Source organism: Schistocerca piceifrons, chromosome 4 (genome assembly GCF_021461385.2).
Source record: "Schistocerca piceifrons isolate TAMUIC-IGC-003096 chromosome 4, iqSchPice1.1, whole genome shotgun sequence".
Lineage (NCBI taxonomy): Eukaryota > Metazoa > Arthropoda > Insecta > Orthoptera > Acrididae > Schistocerca > Schistocerca piceifrons.
The window spans coordinates 239,558,009-239,578,249 of NC_060141.1; the positions used below are offsets into that span (position 1 = coordinate 239,558,009).

Here is a 20,241-nt window from a genome sequence, read left to right on the forward strand (position 1 = left end):
AAAGTAATATCAGTACAGAACTTTGAGAAATGATCATGCAGCTAAAGGTGTGTTTAACACACTAGGGAGCAGCTCATCTTGCTCTGGGCATGTGTCTATGTCTGAAGGCCGAAGTGGGTATTGTGGGCACGAAGTGTCCAGTGGTCAGGCATTGCACTAAAGGCATCTACGGTCACTTCTGGTCAGCATACTTCAGCAAGCCAATGCCCTTCAGTACTCGCTGGAAGGACTCATTTACAACAACAACTGTGCTACAAGGACTTTGCAAATAAATGCTCCTAGAATTCTTAGTGATTGTGGTACTGACAAATTCTGGATACAGGCTGGATGCCAGATGGGATGTGAATGGTACAAACTATTATCTGGCTGCTGATCTACTGAGTAAGCCTTGTCAAATGAGTGTTTTTGCACAAACATTTTCATTGTCTTCCAAAATATCTTATATTATTCTATGCTTAGCTGATAAAACTTTCTTGGCCTTATAAAATCTCTTATACTATAGAAAACATAGATTATAAAACATACTTTGGTATCCTTTCTTCTCCCTCTCTATTCAGATATCTTTCTTTGATTCTATCCTCTCTCTTTTGGTGTGTGTGTGTGTGTGTGTGTGTGTGTAATCCATCTCAAAAAAGAATTTGTCCGAAAGCTAGCGAAATTTTTTGTCTTGTTTCGTCCCTGTCAATGATTCAATGCCTGTACTTTTCAGTGTGTTGTTACCTTCACTAAATAAAATAAATAAATAAACAGAAATATGTTTTGTCAAGACTTTCCGTTGCCATTATAAAAGTATGATTTTGATTCATTCACAAAGTGAACATGTTAACTCAGAAAATGATAGCCTAATTTTCAGTAGATGAAGATTTTTGATGGTGTTCCATTAAGTTTCGGGTGTGCAGCCGCAAGAAATCTCCTTCTTCTTCTAATATTTCGGCTGTGTAACGTTCAGCCATCTTCAGAGTGAGTCGCAAGACTGCCGCTCCAGTGCTCGCTTCGTGCCTTTATACTGTTTTACCGGGCGTGCGGCCACAGATGCAAATGCACCAGAGACGTTGGGCGGCAGAGACGTGCATAATGCGCGAGTTGTATCTATGACTCCGCAGTTGATCTGTGTTGGCATATCGATATATCATTGTGAGCTGCACTGTGACAACGTCTTTGCAAGTTTATTAAGGCAAGTGCCGGATTCCAGGATTTATCAAGATTGAAACCACTATCTCTATTAATTAAATTCGTCGTCAAGTGAATTTCAATTGCCTCCTTCACTATCGAGTCCCAAAAGGATGATGCAGTTGCCAAAATTTCGACGTTGTCATACAACATACTGTGACCATTATCAATACAGTGCTCTGCAACTGCTGACTTGTTAGGTTGTAAAAGTCGTGTGTACCTCCGGTGTTCTGTACATCTTTCTTGGACAGTACGAGTTGTTTGTCCGATGTAAGAAAGGCCACATTCACATGGAATTTTGTAAACTCCAGATTTTCGGAGCAGCAAATCATCTTCGACGGAGCCCACGAGTGCGGCTGTCTTGGGTGGAGGACGAAAAATCACTTTTACTTTGTGTCTGCCGAGAATGCGTCCTATTTTTGATGAGAGGCTACCCACATATGGCAGGAAGGCCATTGATTTAAAGGTTTCTTCATCTTCTTCTGCTTTCTTTGTGACCTCTTTCGGTTTCATTTTCAGTGCCCTCTGTATTTGTTGTGGAGAGTACCCATTGGGTTCATCTTGCAGACTGCTTTTGTCAGAAACAATATGCGATCTGTGAGTCAAAGTTCGGAGAACACTCATTGTCTGGGCAGGATGGTGGCAGCTATTTGCACGTAAATACAGATCGGTGGGCGTCGGCTTCCTACATGTCCCAAAGTGCCATCCTCTCTGTGCCGAAGATGGCTGAACGTTACACAGCCGAAATATTAGAAGAAGAAGGAGATTTCTTGCGGCTGCACACCCGAAACTTAATGGAACAGTCTTTGCGCCGCCAAAACCTGAAGATTCACATTTTTGGTGGTGTTTTCCAAATTTTATTGATCTGTTGCAAACAGATGGGCAGACAGAAAATTGGGTCATACGTTCGCTATTCAATGAAGTATGATGTTACAATGTACTCCTTGACTAAAATGAAATGCAGTGTATCATAAGCAGATTTACTTAAATTGTTAAACTACTCTCGTCTATTCCTTTTTAGCTTTCTATCTAAGGCAATCGTGTGTGGTATCATTATTTTTAATCACCACCAACACCACCACCATCATTATCATCTCTGGTGTCATTATCTTGGATGATAGTTACACCTAACCAATGAGAGGCGAGAAAAGGAGGCCTTGTATTTCTACAGTGTGTTAACCGTAAGTTAGCCCATGCCAGAGGATGGGGGTTACGAGAGCAAGCTTATAATCTTGGATGTCATAAATATTTGGCTGTTTCTTATATGCTGCAATTTCTAAGGTTGTGATTTGCGTGGGACCAGAGAACTCAACTGTTTTCCCCAGATACACAGTGAATTTCTCTTTCATATTGACATTAGAATTTGAGAATACTCCTTTGTCTCTTGCTTTCATCAAACATTCACTGTTGGCAGCACTACGAATTGTGCTGCCCACTTACCATTCTCCTCCCCACATTTGTCCTAGTCCTTAGCCAAGCTGATCTCAACATTCTCTTTCGGACATTTTCAAAATATAACTGCATATGATCTCAACTTCCAAACATTCATCTTTAAATGTAACATGACCCCTATATTAATCTTTTAAAGAACATAAAAAAGTTGAACGCAGCAGCAATTGTTTAATATGTGAATGTAATATGACCCTGTAGTTTTTGATGGGGAAAAAATCTTGTTTTACAATCAGTTAAAACCTATCAGAATAACTAAACCTAATAACCTAATTCCAATCAGAATAACTAAGCAACAAATTCTAGCAATGATACAATTCATAATCACAACTAACTATAATAAATTGGTAAATTCAAACAACACGTTATTTTCTCACTTTGTTTCGGTTATATCCATAATAACTTCATTGTATTTTTCTGATTAAAGTACTCATGACAATCCAGTCGTAAGCAAGAAATAAAATGTAGTTTTATGATACCGAACTTGAATAATCATAAATATACTACTACCTATTTCATAACATTTGACTCCTTCGTTTTGAGCTTCTTATCTGGCTACCTGATGAAAATTTATGTGCTTTATCTCGTTGGAATTGCAGCAATGTTTACTTTTATCTGGTGTACTAATATCACTTTTTAGTTGAAAAGGGGTGACATCTGCAGTAATATTTACAAGAAAGCTCTTTTGTGCATGTTTTGGCGAGTGTCAACCTTGGAGAGACACAGAAGCCAGGTCACAATTATGTTAACAGTATAAAGAGAAACCATTGTCTACTTGAAGGCAGTTTTTGTTGTTTTCTCAATAGTGATTCTGTCTTAATACGAGGGGCGTTTGAAAAGTTTGTGCAAAGCCCGAGAGATGGCACCACTGGCGCATGTCGAGGTCATGTTTAGTTAGTAGCATCTTTGGAAAGAACGCACACTGAGTTTCAGCCATATTGGTCTATTTCTTTGTGTTTGGCATTCGTGTGAATCAAGGAAGTTGAGTGATTGTCAAAAAATGGACGGAAAGAATTTTGTGTGGTGATTAAACATTACTTTACGAAAGGCAAAATGTCTCGGGAGACTAAAGAGAAGCTTGATAAACATTACGGTGTCTCTGCACCTTCAATTAGAACAGTTTATAAGTGGTTTCAAAATTTTCAGAGTGGCCATATGGGCACAAGTGATGGTGAACATTCTGGGCACCCTGTGGAGGTTACGACTCCAGAAATCATTGATAACATGATATGGTGATGGATGACAGAAGAGTTAAGGTGCGTGAGATTGATAGTGCTGTGGGCATCTCGAATGAACGGGTACATAATATTTTGCATAAACATTTGGACATGAGAAAGCTATCCACAAGATGGGTTCTGCGATTGCTCATGCTTGACCAAAAACAGAATTGTGTGAAGTGTTGCAAGGATGGTTTGCAGCTGTTCAGGAAGAATCCGCAGGACTTTAAGCATCACTTCGTCACTGTGGATGAAACATGGATACATTACTATACTCCTGAGACCAAACAACAATCTAAACAATGGGTTACCAAGGGAGAATCTGCACAAAAAAAGCCGAAGACCACTCCTTCGGCCGGAAAGGTTACGGCGACTGTCCTTTGGTATTCACAAGGAATAATCCTCATTGACTATCTGGAAAAGGGTAAAACTATTACAGGTGCATATTATTCATCATTATTGGAGCATTTGAAAACAGAGCTGCAAGAAAAACGCCAGTGATTGGACTGCAAAGAAGTCCTTTTCCATCACGACAATGCACCAGCACACACTTCAGCAGTTGTGGTCGCAAAATTAATGGAAATAGGATTCCAACTCATTTCACATCCACCCTATTCTCCAGACGTGGCTCCCTCGGACTACTATTTGTTCCCCAAATTGAAGAAATGGCGGGTGGGACAAAGATTTTATTCAAACGAGGAGGTGATTGCAGCAACCAATAGCTGTTTTGCAGACTTGGACAATTTCTATTATTCGGAAGGGATCAACAAATTAGAACAATGTTGGATGAAGTGTATAAGTCTAAAAGGAGACTATGTTGAAAAATAAAAAAGGTTTATCCCAAACATGTAAGTAGTTTTTATTTTTGCATGAACTTTTCAAGCACCCCTCTTAAAGGTGGATAGATTTACATAGTTTCCCCTATGGCAACACATTTGAGCAAGATGAGAAGTATAAATGGAAGCTCTGTCATTACCTTTCACAGCTATTATGTTTTTATGGGCATGTTTAAATCATTAGTTTTTTCATTCTGGGCTCGCAGATGCTATGTTACTGGACCTCTAAACAGTTTTTCCATTTCAGTGTTCATTGTTGCAGTATCTACATTGGGGCTTCCTGACAGATATGAAACAATCTTGTTGTCATTTGTTGTTGTGTACTCATATGAGACGGCCTTCATGATATAATTACTTGCCTTGTACTTGTGTGAAATTGTGCATCAATTACCAAATTGTGAAAAGTCAATGGTATTTTGTGCCTGTGCTTACTTTGAGGATGAAAAAGAACAGATCAAGGAATTCTGTATCTCAGTCAGTACAGAAAAGAGAAGAATGCCTCAATAGTAAGGAAATTACAAGGAAGCAAATTTCGAGAGTATAGAGAGAATAGGTACTGCTAAGATTTTCAACTACAACATGATTTTTGAGCAGTGTTAAAATCAATAGGATAATACCTGTGATTTTTGTAGTATTCGATCTCTCAATCACTTTTCTAGAGAAGCAGTGAGTGGTGGATGGACTAAGTTTTCTCTTACTTGACTACGTCATTTGATATTTTGATTCTATGTATCTTGCAATGTATAATGTAAAAGCCTGAGGAGATCTCAGAGTCTTTCAATCTTCGTTCAATGCCTATGTTTATTACTGGAAATAATAGCAATTAAAAGCAAAACAAAAAATTGGTTATGCCTTGTATTTAGAGAGAGAGAGAGAGAGAGAGAGAGAGAGAGAGAGAGAGAGAGAGTTCTGGTGGGCGAATGAAGTTTGCATTCAGCAAGTTTAAACACAGAGTCATAAGAAAGAAAATTCATAACTTATATGTGGAAAAGCAGTTTCCAGCAGCAGCAGGCATATTGGAAAAGTTCAAGACTGAAGTGGAAGACTTTACTGATATGAGTGAAGATTCTGTGAAGTTTGGAAGGTAGGAGATGAGGAAATGGCAGAAGTACAGCTGTGAGGATGGTTCGTGAGTCACGTTTTAGTAGTCCAGTTGGCAGAGCACTTGCCTGTGAAAGTTAAAGGACCCGAGTTCAAGCCTTGGCCTGACACACAGTTGTAATTTGCCAGGAAATTTCAGCATGGAAATTATGGCAACAGTAATAAATTAAAAATTTAACAATCCCACAGCTCATAATACAAATAGAAAATAGCTGATCTGCTGCCTGTGTCTCTGTAATATGCCTTTATCTGCTTGCCGCCCTTGGAAATGGACAACTTAACATGAAAAATTGAGATATCAAACTTCAGCCTTCACCCTTTAGCACTGGCTATTTGTGATTTCCAGGTACTACTAAGATCCTCGACTACAACATGATTTTTGAGCAGTTTCAAACATTAAAATAAATGGGAGAATATTGGTGTTTTTTGTATATTCAATCTCTCAATCACTTTTCAAGAAAAGCAGTGAGTGGTGAATGGACTAAGTTTTCTCTTATTTGCCTATTTTATTTGATATTTTGGTTACACATATCTTGAAATGTATAATGCAAAAGTCTGAGAAAGTCTTAGAATTTTTCAATCTTCGTCAATGTCTATATTTATTACTGGAAATAACAGCAATAAAAAACCAAAAATTGTTTATTTTAGGTACCAGTTATTTTGAACAATTTTAACAGCTATGTTAAAGTGGATACAGAAAAAAATGGTGGGAGGGGGGACTGAAAACTGGTTGTTTCAGAGATAACTGGCATCCCTAACAGGGAGCATGACATACGATGTAATTAACAAAAGTTCAAGCTTTGTGCCCATGCTCTCTTTGCTGTTATAGCTACAATGGTAAGTGCAATCACAGCATCTCACATTTGACGCTATAGTGATGAAATGTCTGCTCTGAAAACAGCAAACATCTGCCTGCAAATAGAAAAAGCTTGTAGCTATAAAGTGTGCAAAGGAAATTATTCTCCTAATCATGGTCTGGCTTCTATGACCCCTTAAGGTTGACACTCAGGGGAAAATGTTCAAAAAAGCATGCTTCCTCTTAAATATTACCACATATGCTGTCCTCATTCCAATTACACTCTAATATTCACAAATCAAGTAAAGGCAGACACTTAAAGACTATTCTGGCAAAGTACAACACGTCAATGTTCACTGTGTGATGTAATCACAATATGAGCTCCAAGTCAGGGGTCAATCATTACGAAATGGGTAACAGTCACTGGAATCATATGAGTCATTCCGTGTAAAAACACAGATATTTTGGTGGGTCCTAAGGTGAATATTTTAGAATTTAGTCATATTTGGTACATGGATACCTACATGTCTTGATACTAAAACTGCCCCTAGCATTGTCTTAACTCTAATCATTTTTGATAAATTCTGAAGACTCTAGGGTACCTGGTCATTATTCAGGTGCCAATTTCCCTGTTTTCAGATACCTACTACTCACTAATGAGTTTACCTACATGCCTCAATTTTTTTGTGTTGGCCAGTAAGTTGACATAATGTGCAAAAAGTTACATTTTTCATGAAAAATGTTGAAAAACAAACTTTTTCCATGCTGTGCTTTAAAATTGTGATTATGTGTAGCTATCGATGTATGTAGACACCTGGGTCATCTTTGGTTTGACTTGTAAACTGTAATAAGCTGTGGAGTTGGCAGTATGTTGAGTGCTCCCTCTCGTAATGTTGTACGTTGATTATTAATAAAACCTGAAGGAAAGCAGTGTCTGGTGGAATTTCATTGCTAACAACAAAAGTTATATTACAGTTTGACAACAGATAAAGCTGTATGTATGCAATGTATCTAAGTATTTCGTGATATGTATTGACACATTCCGTTACATTACTTTATGTGTTGCACTTTTATTTCCAGTGACGAGTTAAGGATTTTATATTATTTGAACCCATTGATTTCATAGCACCTTGTAAGCGCTTGTAAAGATTTTGTGTGTGTACATAACATTACATTATGCAAGTTTTTCTTAAATATGTGGCAGTTAGTGATATAAAGAAAGTTCAATTTGTAATGTATTTCATGTGTTCTTCCATTGTTATACAGGCTATCTGATGATGATCTGTAGACCAAAACAGGTTGTATAAAAAAGAAAAACTTGTTCAGCAACTGTTAGTGGCTAATCATGACTTTTTAAAAATAAAATAGCTTTTCATCAGCAAGACAAAACACACCATTCATTAATTTTCAACTGAATACATCCTTACCATCTAAATATGTTACTACCTTACTGCATTAGAAGTACTACTCACCCATCACTGGACCAAGAGAACGTAGAACAGAACCACTATTGTTCGTGAGAACTTTCAGATTCCATGGGTGCTTTGCAAATGGGCTATTCTTTGATACAGGAAACCCATAGCCCCAGCCACTGGAATCAATAGAACCAGAATGGACGCAGACATGTGCCTGCCGGGACACCACATGCTTCCAGAATTCCTGCTCCACTTCAGATGCAAGGGGTTCTGGCTGCTTAAACCACATGGCCATAGTATTCCTTGCAATCCGGTAAAATGCACTGAGAGCCATGCTTCGACCCTGTAAATGGAATATAATAATTTCATCAGAAGACGATAAAATGAATACTACCAAAAAAATCAAAAATTAAAGATACTGCATTATTGTAATTTCACACTTTAGAAAATTTCACTTACAACTATGAAGTTGTGTGTTTGAGTGGGCATGAACGACTGATTCATTCATTCACAAATTGTGTTTTGTAAATCCAAACCATCCAGCATACAAAATGAGTAAGTTATATACAAACACATAGAAAGCACAATTGCAGACTACTTTGCAATTACCAAAAACATGTTAAGAAGGCAGACAACAGTGTACAAAATTATGTATGACAATGGAGAAAAACTTGACAGGAGATATCTTAGAATATGAAATATACATGTTGGTGTCCCTTTGGGGCTCCATTTCAGATTCTAGTCATATGGCATGTAAATGCATTCCCTAGGTGCTCTAGACAGTAAGCACCTGATCACTACATACGCCATGACACACCCTGTGTCTACTGCGCAGGCATCTAACCCAATCATACTGAAGAGATTACAAAATTTATTGAATATGAAACAGCTCCCTTAAAGTGGTAACTTAAAAGTTTAACATACAAAAAACAAATATTATTCACTTTAAACATAGTCGTCCAAATAGACAAAAGATGGTAAATGATCAGATTTTGTAAAAAAAAAAAAAAAAAAAAACCTGTTCAGCAAGTAAATTTTTGGGTATGTACTTAGGTAACTGACTTCCATGGAAGCATCAGGTTGACTATGTCTCCTTAATGGAAAAAAAAAATTCCTATCTACAAGTATTAAGGAGATTAGCATCATAGCTTAACTCTTAAATTCTATTTCAAACTAATATCAAAAGGGCTTTCATCAAAAAATAAAAATCCAGGATGGAATGTAACAATACGATGAAAAGGAAAGTTGCTACTCTCTATACAGTGGAGATGCAGACTCGCAGGTAGAAACAACAAAAAGACGGTCACAAACAAAGCTTTAGGCCAGCAAGTCCTTCATCAACAATAGATCACTCACACACACACACACACACACACGACTACAGTCTCAGGCAATTGAAGGTACACTGCGAGCAGCATGATGGGAATGGCGACTGGGTGGGGTAAGGAGGAGGCTGGGGTGGGGAAGGGGACGGGTAGTTGGTTGGGGTGGCAGACAGTGACATGCTGCTGGGGAGTGTGCACGGATGAGGCGGAGAGAGGGTAGGGCAGGGCAGCTATGTGCAGTTGGGAGTTTAGATGGAGGGGGGACGGGCGGGGGTTTAGCGGAAAAGGAGAGAAGTAAAAAGACTTGGTGCGATGGTGAAATGAGGACTGTGTAGTACTGGAATGAGAACAAGGAAGGGGGCTGGATGGGAAAGGACAATGACTAATGAAGGTTGACGCCAGGATGGTTACAGAAACGTATGATATACTGCAGGGAAAGTTAGCACCTGTACAATCCAGAAAAGCTGGTGTTAGCGGAAAGGATCCATATGGCACAGGCTGTGAAGCAGTCATTGGAATGAAGGATGTCATTTTTGGCAGCATGCTCAGCAACAAGGTGGTCCACTTGTTCCTTGGCCACAGTTTGTCGGTGGCCATTCATGCAGACAGACAGCTTGTTGGTTGTCATGCCCACATAGAATGCAGCACAGTGGTTGCAGCTTAGCTTGTAGATCACATGACTGGTTTCACATGTAGCCCTGCCTTTGAAAGGTTAGGTGATGTTTGTGACCGAACTGGAATAGGTGGTGGTGGTGATGGTGGTGGTGGTGGTGGTGGTGGTGGGAGGATGTACGGGACAAGTCTTGTATCTAGGTCTATTACAGGGGTATGAGCATTAAGGGGTTGTGTAGGGATGGACGAGTATATTGTTTAGGTTCGGTGGACAACAGAATACCACTGTTGGAGGGGTGGGAAGGATAGTGGGCAGGACATTTCTCATTTCAGGGCATGATGAGAGGTAGTCGAAACCCTGGCAGAGAATGTAATTTAGTTGCTCCAGTCCTGGGTGGTTCTGAATTATGAGGGGAATGATCCTCTGTGGCTGGATGGTGGGACTTTCCCAAAGTCCCACCATCTGGCCACAGATGAGCATTCCCCATGTAATTCGGTACCACCCAGGACTGGAGCAACTATCAATTGGAGAATACTGTAAAAACACTTATCTGTGGATACAAATAATGCTGTAATTTGTACTTTATTGAGACTGCCCAAGGATGTAAATTTGCATGTTATGAGGGGGGGTGGGGGGCGAGAGAGAGAGAGAGAGAGAGAGAGAGAGAGAGAGAGAGAGAGAGAGAGAGAGATTGCTGACCTACTAACATTGATAGTTGCGGACATTACATCTTCATTACATATACAGGTAACTAGTTCGAAAACTGCCAATGTTTTTGCTCTTATATTACTCATCTGCTGCTTTTATGTACTGCTTCACTTTAAGCATTTCTGTAAATTTACTGGTTTCAGAGAACTCTATAAGCTATTTATACACTGAAAACACTGGAACAGGCATTATGTAATATTCTTGCTGCACACTTCTGTACAATGACTTTTTTGACCTGAATTGCTTCATCCTATACAATTATGCCATGTGGCAGTATTGAGTGAAAGTATGCAACATATGAAAGCAATCTTGTCCACAAGTAAACATAATGAGAGAAATTATTAAGTTTAGGTTAAATTATCCAAGTGCTTTCGTCATCACAGTTTATTACCTACCTGAATGGATGGGAATTTCACACGTGGAGATTCATTTGAGCCCTTTATCACTATACTTTTGTCATCATCAACCATCACCAATTTTGAAGGATTTTTCAACATCTACATACATACTCCGCAATCCACCATATGGTGCGTGGCGGAGGGTACCTCATACCACAACTAGCATCTTCTCTCCCTGTTCCACTCCCAAACAGAACGAGGGAAAAATGACTGCCTATATGCCTCTTGTAATTCTTTTAAACAGGTGAAGTACAGGAGTGGGCCAAGTTCAGAACCTTGTATATTTAATGTTTCCCCCTTTCAAATGATTGTATGTGGACATTTACACCTCACTGTTCTCAGTGAGAGAGCATCAGGAATTCGGGTGAGGGGACTACACTGATTCATGTCTAAAAAATTCAACAGAAGACACTCTAAGAAAACATTTAATATAGTGACTTGTGGTCAGTCATTGTGAACTCTAACCCATATGAATATCTGTTGTCTGGTTGTTTCCCTATTAATAGCAGCCTTATCTAGGTAAAAAGGAGTCACAGCTGTACGAAGAAAACTGATCACCTCATTACTCATGAACATTCTACACCTGACACCATTCATACTGATACTGAATTCATGGTGACTGCTGAAGATTATATGCAAACAGGGCAAAGTGAACACTTCTCCTTCTGTTGTAGTCACAACAGAATAGTCAATTCATACTGATACTGAATTCATGGTGACTGCTGAAGAGTATATGCAAACAGGGCAAAGTGAACACTTCTCCTTCTGTTGTAGTCACCTGATCTAACAGCATGCACACAAAGAACCTGAGTATTCTATATTTGTGGACTAATACCTTTTACAGGTTCTTCTAATGAATGAGCATGTGCATTAATGCCCACTGTGGGTATATTTTATTTACATTTTTCTCAAATGTTAACTCTGTACAACAGCAGTGCAGTGCATCAAACTTTGTTTTGTCTCTATTGGAGAAAGGTATTTAGTTTGAATCGGGAAGCAAAGAAAAAAAATTGTAGACAAATCTGTTGGTGCCCAGGGTGGGAGGGGGTGTGTAACGCTGGAAATGCATATCCTCCTATTTCCATCTATTGTACTATAATTTTTTTCCCTTGTTTTGTTACCTCAAGATATGACATTTCTGTGTCTTTATATATTGTAATTGTTTTACTATTTGTATATATATGCATTTATGTCGATTTATAATTGGTTTGTTTTGTGAATATTATTTGTATTTATACGTTGGGTCTGGCCTAGGGAAAACTATGCTATCGAACGAATACATCGATAGGTCGTGTGGAGAACCAAAGTGTTTAGAATCTTTGGTAGTGTTAACTCTGTCGCGTGGAGTGCGGGCAGAGGGGGAGTCTGGCTGGGGTGGTGCAGTGGAGCAGGTGTGTTGTGTGACGCTCCCGAGAGTTGCCGCGCTTTCGGGGTTGGGCAGCATGTAATTGCGCTCGACTTGCTATGATAGTTTCTGACACGGTGTCGTGGACGGGAAGCATTAGCTGGCGCACATTAAGAGCCCTTTTCGCCTGGTGACCGTGTCAAGAAGAAGGCGCGCCAACATCCAGCTTCTGCAATAGGGACGGCCGACAATGAGTGACTGTCGCCACCTCCTCGATCGACGGCTTCAAACCTTCAATCAACCAACAAGGAAGACTGGAAGCACGTAAAGTTTTAGAACTGTATGGCAGACCTCAGATTTTCAAACTGTTCCATTTTCATAACTAAATTACAGCAACGTAGCATGAACCTTTGTTGCTCATTGTCCCAATTGCATTACCAAGCACGGTCCCTTCCTTTTCCGGAATGAACCCGAGAGTCCTTGAAATTCAAACGCCAGCATCATTCGATTTCACTGCCTTAATTTCAGAGTTCAGTTAAGGTATTCATAGCTGCCTACAATATTTAGATTACACAAGCACAAATTAAGAGTGCGAGTTTTGTTACTGTATTTTAGCTTACCTGTGACTGCAGCTCAGCTTGGTACGTACTAAATTTTACTATTGTTAATTGTTCAGAATCATTTAACTCAAGTTCAAAGTTAAATCTCTTATTTCTAAATTGCGTAGATTCAAGTAGCTTTTGAAATGATTGTTGAGGTAGTCCAAGACTAACCGTATTTTACTGAATTTCGATGTGCTTCAGAAAGAAAGCTCACTATTAACTTCAGTCACTAAATTAACTTTCGATTTTCCGGTTTTATTAGTTCTTTTGCTAAATTAAGTCAGAGTGTAGCGAAATTTATTACTTCTGACAAACTTTCGGTTTTCACACTACACGTGTCAACCTTCAGTTGCCACGCTTCTAGTGCTAATTATATGTGTAATAACCTTTCTTTTTCAGTTACTATAGTAATTGTCCTTAGGACTGGCGACCGTAATTTCCCCCAAATCTCAAATTACCGCTAGTTAATTGTTAACGTAACGGCCGCACATTTACTTTCTTTATTAACTTTACCCCTTTTCAAAATTAATTTCCACTAGTTTCATTTGCATTTTTCTTTTCATTTAGATGTAACCCTTTCCTCCCTCTTTACCGACAGATTAACTTCGGTGACGATTGCTTTTCCCAAATTTCCATTAGGTACACGCGGTTTAATTTTTCACTGTCATTAAGGTCGATAAGTGAGGGGGAGGTTACAGGTGGGTGGGGGGAAACACACACACACACACACACACACACACACACACACACACACACACACACACACACACACACCTACCTTTACAATACATTCTTCATTTTCATCACTTGTATCTCCGTCTGACGAATCATCTTCATGCGTGCCTGTACTTGACGTATTATCTGGTACGGGTAAACGACTTTCTCGGAGTGCCCATTCTTTCTCCACTTCCTCAAACAATTTCTCTCGTTCACCTATATAGCAAAAACAACTTTATTACATAAAACTTGCTGTTCTTACTTAGGTATCATAATTTCAGTTATGGAGACAATTTACACTAATAAAACAGCAGATAAACTATGGAATGAATAAAGGCGATGAGCCATTGTGAAGAGAAGGGGCTAAGCAGTAGATGCATATATATAAGCAACTGAAAGCTGTAGTTTAGCTTTTAAAATAATGTATTTCTGCTGAGCAAGTTGCATCCACAAAGACAGACTAAAAATACAATACATGTTGCAGATAAAAATGTTTCCAAGTCAGATGCAAGTGGCATATGAAGCATATGTACAACTTCACTGGTATTGACATACCTGGGGAAAATCTAAAAAAAATGGCTGCGAAACTATATTTTTCTCTACTTCTAAGGGATTCTTTTGCCAAATACTTGGCACTCTGCCTCCCGAAAGAAAGTATTAGCCAACAATTCCGTTTCACTGTCGTTTTATACTTTTACATCACGGTGGTGCATGGAACTAAAGTAAGTCAACTGAAAGAAATTTGCCTTGGACAATTCTACATAAATAATATCAGATACACGCAGGAAGTTTAGGACGAATACAAAAATTTGGAAAAAAACTACAAAGCCAAGCAATAATTAATTAAAAATGTTAAAAACATATGGGGAGGAAGTCAGCTGAGCAAACAAACGAAATGGAGAATAGTGGGATTTTAAGGTCACAGAGTCTGAGTATTTGACAGAACACAACCTCTAGAATACTGGCAAGCATTCAATTTGCATAAACATGAAATTTGGCATTCTATGCGGAGTGACCTAATGCAATGGAATTTGAATGTGTTAGGAATACCTGGAGACAATGTGTCATATGGAAGTAGATATTTGCAATATATATCATCCAACTTTGTAACCCTGTCTTGTGCTGCTTTCGGTATTTTCATTCCATCAGCAACTCGCTGCCATTTCTTCTTTTCAATCACTTCCTTCAGTCCACCAAAACTTTGTACTGTCTGATACAACCTTGGCAGGTCTACTTCCATACCTCCGACCTACAATAATAATAATAATAATAATAATAATAATAATATTTTAAAAGACTTTTGAAGTAACTCATAATAGCAGTTCCCAGTCAAAACTTAAAAAGGTCAGGTCAGCAAAATGTTTAAATTGCATTTTTATTTTTAGTAGCATCGTTGTCAGTTAGCTTCTATTTTCATCAGAACACGGTTGCAATTGTGCTGAAAATGTGATGAAGACACAATGTTATTATGAATGTTACAGTAGATTAATGCATATGGTTGTAATGAAAGACATGGAATGCAACAAAGAAACTACATCATCATGGCAGAGAACACTGAAAATTAAAACAAAACATGTATGGTTTACACAGAGAATTTCCAATTGTCAGATCAGATGTATTGTAAAGTAGCCAACTGAGACAAATATGCAGTTAAGCTTTTGGTTAACTATAAGTTTTTTTTTTCTTTCGAATAACCCATTTGGAGGGTATGATGAATCAACTTTGGCTACTGTTCATTGTATTAGATTTCTTCAGTTTCCAAATTTCCTTCATCCTTTTAGAGTGTTGTTCCCTTTCTTCTTGAGTCCACTTTCGTCTAGTTATTTTTTTTCTCTCCTGAAATTCTGCCTTTTGAACTGCCTTTCTGAAATGTGTTCTGTTTTCTATTGTGTCTATTGTAACTCCAGCATTTTCAATGTCCTTTTCAGTCTCTATGAACCATGCTGGCTTGGATTTGTAGCTATTGAGTAATGTGAATATCTGCTTGGTTAGTCTGTTGTTATCCATTCTGAATATATGTCCAAAAAACTGTAGTCTCCTCTTCCTCATTACATCAGTTAGTTTCTCCGTTTTCAGATATAGCTCTCTGTTTGGTCTTAACCTGTATTCAGCATTATCGTTTCTTTTAGCTCCCAGTATTTTCCTTAAAATTCTTCTTTCGACCTTCTCTAGTTTCTCAAGATCTCCATTTCTTGTTAGTTTAAGTGTTTCTGCCGCATAGAGAGCTTCAGGTCTGGCCACTGTTTGGTAGTGTCTTAATTTCATGTTCCAGGACAAGGATTTTTTATTATAAACGTTTTTGGTCATACGAAACACTCTTTCCATTTTGTGCACTCTAGTTTCTATAGCTATCTTTTCTTTGGCATTGTATGTAATCCGCTCTCCTAGGTATTTAAAGGAATCTGTTTTGTGTATTGTGTATTGTGTTGTTGTCAACTGCAATATTTTGAGGAGCATCACAGATGTTTGTCATAAACTTTGTTTTTTCATAGGATATTTGTAGTCCTACTTTGGCTGCTTGTTTTTGTAGTTCTCTTACTTGTTCTTGGGCATTGTCTAGTGAATTTGTATTCAATGCCATGTCATCTGCGAAGGCTAAACAGTCGACAGTGATCTTGTTTGGATTTCTCCCTAGTTGAATCCCTTTAGTATTGATGGCCTTCCTCCATTCTCGAACTACCTTCTTCAAGACACAATTGAAAAGCAGAGGTGACAGACCATCTCCCTGTCGAACACCTGACTTTATTTCAAACGATTTTGAGAGCTCTCCCCTAAATTTTACTTTCGATTTTGTATTTGTCAAAGTACCTTTAATTATTGCAGTTGTTTTAGCATCGAGTCCCAATTCTTTTCAGATATCAAGCAGTGTATTTTTGTCAATTGAATCATAGGCTTTTTTAAAATCCACAAAAGTAATTACATATTTTAAGTTCCTGATTTTCCTCATTTCTATTATGTTCTTTAAATTTAGTATTTGTTCTGCACATGACCTTCCCTTCCTAAATCCAGCCTGATACTCTCCTAGCTGTTTGTTAAGTATCTCTTCTGCTCTTTTTAAAAGCGTCTTAGACAAGATCTTATAGGTCCTATAGGGGAGATTCCCCTATAATTGCTAGGATCTGTTTTCTTCCCTTTTTTATGTAGTGGATGTATTAATGCAGATGTCCAGTCTGGTGGTAATCTGTGTGTTGTCCAGATTTCTTTTAGTATTTCTGATAGACACTGTATCATGTTGTCACTAGAGTACTTCCATAGTTCAGCAACTATATTATCCTCTCCAGGGGCTTTATTATTTTTAAGCTGTTTTATGATTTCTTTTATTTCTTCTGTGGTTGGCGGCTTGGAGTCTGGTGGTGTTGTGTTTACAATATTGAAATTAAATTTTTCTTTCGGTGGATAATAATTATGTAGTTCTTCAAAATATTCAGCAAGTATTCTACAGTTCTCTATGCTATTGTATGCAGTTTTCTGCGTTTTTGGGTCCGTGAAAAATAGACTAGGAGGAGAGTATTTCTTTAAATTACTTTTGAAGGTTTTGTAAAAGTCCCTAGCATTGTTCTGTTTGAAGTTGGAGTCTATTGATGCTAGTTGGTCTTTTATGTATTGAACTTGGATCTTTTTAAGGCCTTTTGAAGCTTGCTTCCGGGCTTCTTTTAGGGAGTTCCTATTTTTATCATTTTTGTTGGCATTCCAAATGTTCCACGCTCGTCGTCTTGTTAGGATTAGTTTGTCACACTCATCATTCCACCAGGCATGTTTCCATTTTTTGGTAAGGAGAATGGTTTCTTCTGCTGTCTGTACTATATCTTTTTGAAGTTGTTCCCATGTTTTAGGTGTTTTCTTTTCCAAAAGTGTCCTGAAATTGTGTTCCTTGGTTAATTTCTGAGTGTCAAACTTTTTAGGTTGATATTCGCTCTTTCTTTTATATATTGGTCTAATTTTGAATTTAACGACAGATAGATAGTGATCTGAATCTAAACTTGCACTCTTAGCAACTTTTACATTGAGTATCTCTGATGCAGACAGTCTGCTTATAGCAACATGGTCAAGTTGTTTCTCCCCACAGACTGGATTCGGGGATACCCATGTAGTTTGTTTTCTAGGAAGTTTTTTGAAATATGTAGACTTTAGAACTATGTCATGTTCTCTGCATAAACTAATAAGTCTTTCTCCATTTGCATTGGTTCTTTTATGTGCAGGGAATTTGCCTACTATGGATTGGTGATGACGTTCTTTGCCGATTTGAGCATTAAAGTCTCCCAACATTATTATTGTGTTTTTGGATGAAATCTGGTCTAAGGCGTTTGACAGTTCCTGCCAAAAAATTTCTGTTTGTTCTTTTTGTGTTCTGTTTTTCTCATTTGTTGGTGCATGTGAGTTTACAATGGTATACAGTTTGTTTACTGATTTGAAGGTTAATGTTGAAAGCCTTTCATTGACAGATTTAAATTCTACTATCGAGTTTAATATATTTTGGTTTACAATGAATCCTGTTCCAAATTGGGGTACATTCTTCATAACTCTTTTTCCTGGCTTCCCTTTGAAGATTCTGAATCCCTCTGAATCAAATGAATGTTCATCAGTATACCTTGTTTCTTGGAGTGCAGTTATCATTATATTTTTCTGTTTTATAAAATTTATTAACGTTTTAAGTTTTCCTGTTTTTAGAAGTGAGTTTACGTTGAACGTTGCCAAGTAGTTTATATTTTTGTGTTTAATTTTATTTGTTGCTTGCTTAAGGCAGGTTTCAGGATGCTCCGACTCATCCTTCGCACATTGCTGTAGGCCCCCAGAATCCGAATGCCTACTTTTAATTTCCTTAGAAATTGGAGATTGGTTACTCCCTGGGGTAAAATCTCTTACAAGGTGCGTATCCATTGTTGATTGTTTGTTGGGTTAGGGGAACAAGTCCCCTAAGGATTCTACTCGAGGTTATTAGCTCCGAGGAATGGTTTTCAGCCGCACCACTGGTGGACAGACGCTGACCACTCAGCCGCTTGTTTCAAGACAGACGCCAAGTGGATTTTTTTCTTTGGTTGCCTCTTCCGCTAGTTCCGCCGTACCGAGAACTATTCCCTCCGCCTTCACTACCATTGAGGTCTTCACTGTAGTCCTAGCAAGGACCCCTTACAAGGTGCTATCACCCGGGCCAGGTGAACCTTGGTTTTTTAACGAGGTTGTTACTCCTCCCCCTCCTCCTTCCTCACCTCTTGTATGGTGAGGCCCTGGGCTTGGGACCGGCGTAACTATAAGTTTATGATATTAATATCAAAGTCAATACATAGTTTAAATCTCTTTTTCCTCATCAGATTTTTTATCTGCTGATTACATACAAGAAATTTGCAAAATGAGTTCCCATATACATTTGGATTCCAAGATTCATTATCTATGCATGTGGTTATAAGTTGAGCACATGGAAAACACATTTTCAAAAACAAATTATTTAATATTCAGAAACTTAGTTTCTTACAAACTAAAACACGAGCTCTCTCATAAACTACTATATATTGTAAATCCAATGGTTAGAACCGCTTGAAAGAGCTCAACATGGGCTCATCTGTATGTTGTACATATTATGTGTTAATAAATTACTTAAATTCAGTGGGACACTCAATTCAAAAAGAAATTGTGATACAGCTTTGAAACTGGTTAACTGAACAAGTTGTTCCATACTTAAAAGTTAAAAGGAATCTCCAAAATTTTGATTGTACATTCATAAGTTATTACACGTGGTCAACAACACTCACCCAAGGAGGATTGTTCAAGAGTATGCTTTGAGTGGCCAAGTATTTTTTAATTGCCATCATTTCTCTTACATTTGGTCCCCAACGATGCAACATTTTATGAACATACTGGTTATAGGCTGTAAATCTCATTTCATCGGAAACTTTGCATTCCGGCTGAAAAAAATAACAACAGAAAGTTAGTACCATCATAGAATAAAAAAAGAAAGAGCTAGAGAAATGTAATACAATACTTCCACTTAAACTACATCAGCGACAATAAAAAACATTAGTCCTGTGTCGACTCACACAAAAACAAACTTATGAGCAATCTTCCCCGCCACCCTTTCTCTCTCTCTCTCTCTCTCTCTCTCTCTCTCTCTCTCTCTCTCTCTCTCTGTGTGTGTGTGTGTGTGTGTGTGTGTGTGTGTGTGTGCACCCTCTTCCTTCCCCCCAGTTTCAGACAGGTGTCTGCAACTTGACACGTCTTCTTTACGGTGAGAAGCACTCTATCTTGTTGATAATCCTACCTGACGTTTCCACTGCTAGAAAACATACATTTCTGTTGAAAAGGTGCAACTTACAGTACTTGTAAGCATACCCAACTGGTTACAAAAATGTGATGCCAGTACAGGGGCCAGTGTCAAAATTAAGCCACAGTCAAACAGTACCTCAAGGTCTAGTGTGGGAAGTGGCCAAGTTTTAAGCAAACCACTGCATGGGGTAGCCATATGGTCTGAAATGCCTTGCCATGGTCCGCTTTCCAACCACTGCTTCCCAGTCATGCCCCTAGACTTTTACAACTGCCATCTGGTTTCTGTACAAA

At 38.4% G+C, this 20,241-nt stretch overlaps 1 protein-coding gene across 1 annotated transcript in view; it reads right to left on the reverse strand.

The window, feature by feature from the left end:
• LOC124794633 overlaps positions 1-20,241 on the reverse strand; it is a 188,879-nt gene that overhangs the window by 40,671 nt on the left and 127,967 nt on the right. Inside the window, exons 13-16 of the mRNA XM_047258140.1 lie at positions 19,440-19,592; positions 14,743-14,941; positions 13,754-13,908; positions 8,042-8,327 (exon numbers count right to left, since the gene is read on the reverse strand). Of these exons, the coding sequence (XP_047114096.1) occupies positions 8,042-8,327; positions 13,754-13,908; positions 14,743-14,941; positions 19,440-19,592 (793 nt within the window). The remainder of the gene's footprint in view (positions 1-8,041; positions 8,328-13,753; positions 13,909-14,742; positions 14,942-19,439; positions 19,593-20,241) is intronic.